This window comes from Nilaparvata lugens, unplaced genomic scaffold, assembly GCF_014356525.2.
Source record: "Nilaparvata lugens isolate BPH unplaced genomic scaffold, ASM1435652v1 scaffold9716, whole genome shotgun sequence".
NCBI classification, from domain to species: domain Eukaryota; kingdom Metazoa; phylum Arthropoda; class Insecta; order Hemiptera; family Delphacidae; genus Nilaparvata; species Nilaparvata lugens.
In genome coordinates, this window is record NW_024095459.1 from 1 (window position 1) to 7,040 (window position 7,040).

Here is a 7,040-nt window from a genome sequence, read left to right on the forward strand (position 1 = left end):
AGCTTGCTTCGCTCGCCTACATTTTTCATTTGAGCATTTTTATCATATGTTAGGACGATCAAGTCGGGTCGGTCGGTCGGTCGTCCAACTAAACGTCTGGTTAACGGATATGGCGAGCGAAGCGAGCCTGACGGCTAGTAATATAATATTCCCAGGAATAGCTCTGATTGAAGTAGCAGTGCACAATCAATTTTTCCATTTCAATCTTCAACTGGTGCCAACTAACAAGTCAACTCAACTAAATGCCAACCTGACAAAATTATTAATTTAGTTACCAGTTAACACTGTTTCGAAGAGGTACTCTCTCTAGATTATAGTTCTATATTAACATATGGTATGGACATTTTTCAATCATATTAAGAGAATAAGAAGAATATACATGCTGAAAGACGAACTTTAAACCCTTAAAACCACCCTTAGAGTTAAATATTGCAAAAGATTTCTTAGTGCGCCTTTAAAGGGCCAACTGAACATACCTACCAAATTTGAACGTTTTTGGTCTGGTAGATTTTTAGTTCTGCGAGTGAGTGTGTGAGTGAGTCAGTCATGAGTGAGTGCTATTTCGCTTTCATATAATAATATAGATAGATTTCAATGTACTATGAAAGATTGTTGTTTCCATTTTAAAGTGGATATTAGTTGTAATAGATTACAGTTTATTAATAAAATTTATTAAAAGTAGATATTTAAACAGATAGAAGTTCATAATATATGTGAAAATAGGTAGTTCTTAGCATAATATTGTAGTTTAACGTTGAAAATTTTCACATTGAATGAATATTCAAATTCAACAAAAGTTATTCATATCTTGTTCAAAGGCAGTAAAATTTATTGTTGGTCAATGGAATGAAATGTTTTGGTTTCCAAATACGTAATCATATTTGTGAATGTTATCAGTCCAACAATTTTTCTGTTACACAATTTATTTTGGATGTTTGAAACATTCCAGTTTATTGATCAAATTCATATTATCTTTATGCCTTCAATAAATAGCTTGTCTTCAACAATTCTACATTGGTACATTATTCTTGTTATGATAATGAAAATATTTGAATGGTCAATAAGTTCAAAATAACAATGCTTCTCTTATGTAGTTTTTTGTAGGAATACAAAATTGTATCGGAACATTGTACTTGATCACATAAATATTATCAACAATATTATATGGATGTTTAAAACATTGCTTTTGTTATATTGGTCAGATTTAACTTTCCAATAGCAATCATATTATTTTTATTTTTTATCATTCTTTATTGATTGATACAATAAGTACATCATCAAAATGATAGGGAGAGAAAAATAAGATGACCCTGTTGCTATTCCTCTCCGAAATTTAGATAAGGTTACACATAGTTAGTCCGAAATAGGTTAAGTTTTGTAGTTGTTCATTTCACAAATTTTCAGTCCTTAATTATTTCTACAACGTATAATTTGAATTTAGATTATTCAAAAGCAACATAGAAATATTTCACATTATTATCATTGAAATAGGAAATATTCACATATTAAAGAAATAATTTTGCAGGACCGAAAAACAAACTTAATATTCTGATACTCTTCATATTACCTTAAACTCCACCAACAAACCTTCATCTACATATTGGTCTTTGTGGGGGAATTCCGTGTACTATATGTACTCGCTTGCTATTTTTGTAAAGTACCTATGTTATAAAGAAGGAATAAAGATTATTTGAATTTGACATAGAATATACATTATCTAAAACTCCAATAACACACATTTATCCGGTTGTAGAGTCATGTAGTCCAAATAAAATTTTGTTTTGAATTGAAAAATTCATAATTTGAAATGTGTAATTTACGTTGAGAAAGTTTAATTGGTAGAGAGGACTAAAAAGTCCTAATTCCGCCAAATAAAGAAAGTTTTCATTCCAAATTTTTGAATTTTCATAAAACTTGAAATCTGTTTCAACAGAAAACACATCGACCTCGATCCAATTTTTTATAACATAAATGTTATTGGAATAATGAGTAATGTGATACGAATAACTATTTAGCTTCTGTAATGTGTTATTTTAATTGAATGTGTGATTTTCTATGAAATGTGTTATTTGTTTGAACAGAAACGCAAGATGTGGACCTTGATGCGATTCTGGGAGAATTGTGTGCCTTGGAGTCGCAGTATGACGAAGCTATGCTGGTGCCGCTGCTGCCAACCCCAACAATGGTAACTTAACTACCTAAAAAGTAAATTCTTATGGTTTTAGTTGGTGGGGAGTTCCTTACGGGAAGGTCCTACCTAGCCTGAATATATCATAACATTCAATCCGTTAATGGGACTCTTGGAGTACATGTGATTACCACTGTGATCTTGAAATGTACAATAGAATTTCCTCTTCCACCTGCTGTAAACGATTTAAGGAAAGTAATTTTCGTAGAGTGAGATTTGATTGTTGAAAAAAATCCGGAAATTGTAGATATTTTTATCATATTAACGGTTTTGGCAGTACTATGATGAAGAAAAGTGAATCAAGATGGATTTTAGACAACTGAGCTCGTAGAGGATGAATTTATATACAATTTGGAATCAATATAGAGTTTCTAAGATGTATCAGACTCGTTTTAGAAACTCTTGATCAACAGTAAAATCACGGAAAAAATGTAAAAACTGAAATCTTCTGTAACTTTCGAATGGTAATGGAATTTTGAATGAATGAATGAATGAATTTATTTGCCAGAAACAAAATACAAAAAAGCTTTACAAAAAATAAATATAAGTATATGCCACTGCACTTAAACCAAGATACATACATTTATTTATTAGATATAATAACGAAATAATGATATCATTTATATTATAAATAATAGTTATAAATTAAGATTCAATTTATGTTCACATGCATAAGTACAGTAGGTGAGGCAAAAACACCGGCAAAGTGTTTGTACAAATGAAAGTATTATTCATTGGAGTGGGTAGAGGGGAACAATTTTCACATCCTCACTAGATTTGAAAATGTTATCAGGAGTATTTAAAAAACATGCAGCTTTGAATATAGAAATTGGCCATTTTATGTGTATTGGAATATGGGCTTAAGTACACTCAACAATAAATCTTCCACTTTTCGACCGAATTTGACTTATGATGAATGATTTTGGACCGCCTTGATGAGCCGAGAAGAATGAAGTGTAGTACGATGAATCTGAGCATTGTGTCAGAAGTTATAAGTGTTTGAAATTTTGATCCTTGAGGTGTCCTTAAGCGCGCCTCTCCACTAGGAAATACTGAAATGAAGTGCATCTAACGGGTGATTCTCATAGAACATAATCTTATGAACTTATGTCATTGTGCGAAATATCAATGTGAGGACTATGTAGTTGGTGATGATGGTTGAAGCTGAAAATTAGGTGTTTTCCACAATACAAGGAGCATTGTTGTCAGGTGTACCTGGAAATCTATATGAGATAGAGCGCTCTACCTGATCTCAGATTGTAGAGCACAAAAATACGCTCAGAGGGATTTTGAATTATACATCTAAATGGTAACAATCGGAAGATATTGTTGATCAAAATCTAAAACTCTCTCTTCAACTCTCTCTTCTCTCTTCTCTTGACTCTCTCTTCAAATTTCACTCATTTTTGAAAAATCATAACTCAGTACTCATTGGAGATAGAGAGTTTCGAATGATCTCATTTTATTCAAAATTTCATATTCTAGAAAAAAGGCAAAAGCAAATTTTTCTGTCCGATTACGAGATTTGGCAGAAATAGCTGAAAACTGGAAAATGAGCCGAAAATACGAGGTTTTTGGGCCACTCTGTATCTAGCACAAGGAAATTTTGCATGAAGAAATTGGTTCTGGACTTCTCTTATGTACCCAAATAATATATAAAAAATCAGAACTACAATATAAATTGCAAGCACGCCCCCTTTTTTATGTCTATATTGACTGGACTATTGAACATATTTTAGCTGTTTTTATAGAGTTGTTTTTCCAATGTTTTATAATATGTGGCCCTTATCAGATTTACTCAGGTTATATTATGTAGAGTACAGTTTCACCTATTGTTAGGAAAAATGATTTTTTATTTATTTATTCATTCATTCATTCAAACAATAAGTACATCATCAAAATGATAGGGAGAGGAAAATAAGGTAACCTTTGTTATTCCTCTCCCAAATTTAGACAGGTTACACCATAGAGAAACAATAGCGTAAGTAGATATCCCATGGTATAGGGCGTTTATGTCGCAACTTTACTGTTATCTCAAGCCGATAGATAGCCCACGTAGTTCTTCCCGTGAAGCTTTATGACGCTGGCAGTCTCTCATATTGTGCCATTCATACACTCTTACCCGGTCAAAACAGTAAAAATCAACAATAATCGACAGTAATCGGCTTGGGATAACAGTTTTAAAGTTGCGACATGAACGCCCTATACCATGGGATATCTACTTACGCTATTGTTTCCTATGGGTTACACATAGTAACCACAACAACAACATCAAGGTCAATAATATCGATTCATTTGTTCAGGATAAGTTAATTATCTTGTTTTTTTTTTGCATGTTTAGGAATTGAAAATACTACAGTCGTTGAGCACCATAGGAGACAGCCTTCGGAAACGCCGGCTGTCATCAGGACAGACAGTCCAGACAATGACTCTGCCTTCTCAGACAGTGTGTCGCTCCTCTCCAGTGAGAGTTCGGCCTCCAGCGGCAGGAATGACTGTCTCAGGCCTTCGCAGGTAATTTCAAGTTAACAGATGGAAATTGTTGAGTTATCTCATTTATTCGAATGCTAACGAATTAATTATTATTACTAAACAGCTGCTGTCTTAATGAACGTGATATGTTCGAGATCAAAATGTATGTATTTTGTGAATTTGAAGTTTTTTCATGTTTTTACGAAAGTTTTACTATTATCTATCTAAATTTAAATTGTCTGTTACATTCTGATTTGTATATTCAGATTTATGATTTAGCGTATAAATTTAATGGATATTAAGCTACATAATATTTGGGCAATTTAAGACAAAATTAGGAAATTGGAGTAGTTTTGGACAATAGCTTGTTTTTTTTTTTATTCCCGACTATTGTATCATTTGCTCTATCAAAATATAAAAGTACTCACCCAACAAACAAATGTTATTCGAAACCAAATGCTGAATCCTTCGTTGTGGTTTTCCATTAGGAGCAGCTTGATGTCAAACCATACTAAAATTATTATTTGTCACCCTGTCCATTATTCGAATAGAATAGAATAAATCCATCAGCCCAAAAAACAGGATGTCACAATTTGACATATAGGCCAGTCAATATAACAATAACACTCAGTCAATACTAATACTGCTAATAAAAAATACAAAGTCACAGCATTTACAATAAAAACATGTACAGTATACGAGTATTAATCCTATTCATATAACAGTAATATTAATCAAAATCAAATCAAATCAAAATCCATTTATTGCCAAAGACAAATTATAATTTGTATAGGCGCAGTCATGAGAAAATTACATCTATAATCATACAACATAAAAACAAGGAATCATCACATCAACGTCTTAAAAATTCTCCATATTGAAGGCAAATATTCGTCATAGGTTTAAAAACTGTTTCTTATTAGAAAATCCTTATTTCAAGTAGGTTTATATTCACTCACTATTTCAATTATATTCACTCACTAGTAAGCCTCTTATATGTAACGGTAACTGATTATAAAACTTAATTGCACAGCCCTAAACTAATAAATAAATTAATAAAACTTCATAAATGATAGATATTGAAATCTTCTACATCCATTTCATGAATGTACTAGTTAGTTACTAAGTCCTCATCTCTTGTAAGAAATCACAGAATATTATTAAGGTATGATTACATTGGATGCACGTTTCGCAAGTGCACGCGTGGACCACACGTGCAGACGAGAAACAGAATCTGTAAAGAGCCGTAGAAACACGTTGTGACTTGTCTGTCGATGCTAACACTGAAGCACAAGCAAGCAAGCACTTGCGCAAACGTGCATCCAATGTGATCATACCCTTACCTTGAGAATTTCATTGCTATACTATAGTGTGGTCCACGCTATAATGGCAGTGAATCAGAGTTTAGAAAAGGTTAGTACAATTCCTTTGAAAGCAAAAAATAAATGTCTTCAAGTTCAACTGACAGGGGCTGGTAATTTCCTTTCTTTTCGGCAATGTTACTCAAGAGATTCTCATCAAGGGACACTACAACATCAATTATGTAAGCCTTTTTATTCTTTCTTTAAAACAAGACGATGTCTGGCCTGTTAGCCTCCACTGCTCTGTCAGTTGTCATACAACAATCCCAAAGAAGCCTTCCCTTTTCACCATTCAACACCATTTCTGGCTTACACTTGTAATAGGGCACCTCAGTCGATATTATTATTATTATTATTATTATTATTATTACTATTATTATTCGATTGCAGAGAGATATCGACTTTACATTATTTATATGTAATGAATGTTTGTGCCACTTTTCGATTGCAGAGAGACACCGACCGCAGCAATACGAACGGCAGCGGCAAGGCGGAAAAGATCCGGCTGGCGCTGCAGAAGATGAAAGAGGCTAACGTGAAGAAGCTGTTCATCAAAGCGTTCAGCGCGGACGGCAGCTCCAAGTCGCTGCTAGTCGACGAAACCATGTCGTGCGCATACGTCACGCGCATACTCGCCGAGAAGAACCACGCGCAATGGCGCGCGCTGTGCACTCGTCGAACATCTGCCCGAACTGCACATGGAGCGCGCCTACGAAGACCATGAGCTGCTAGTCGATCAGCTGATGATTTGGACGCGCGACTCGAAGAACCGCATCCTGTTTGTGGAACGGCCGGAGCGCACTCTGCTCTTTGACAGGCCTGAGATGTTTTGGCCGGTGGGTGCAGGGATCCAGCCGTTGAGATGGATGAGTGCAGTAGGAGTAATTTGTTGAGGTCAGTCTCACAGTAGTTGATATTTTTGTTCTTAACTATGTACGTTCAAAGCTGGCCACTATAGTGAGGTCCACGTTATAATGGCAGTGTTTAATTTTCAATTCAAATTCAATTCAATTCAAATT

General features: G+C 34.1%; 1 protein-coding gene across 1 annotated transcript; it reads left to right on the forward strand.

Moving 5' to 3' along the window:
* Positions 1 to 2,081: 2,081 nt before the first annotated feature.
* LOC120349373 lies at positions 2,082 to 6,545 on the forward strand (the record flags this gene model as incomplete). Its single annotated transcript, XM_039419351.1, has 3 exons — positions 2,082 to 2,185; positions 4,530 to 4,702; positions 6,473 to 6,545. Coding segments are annotated over 3 exons (350 nt in total), but the record flags the coding sequence as incomplete, so codon positions are not given.
* Positions 6,546 to 7,040: the final 495 nt, after the last annotated feature.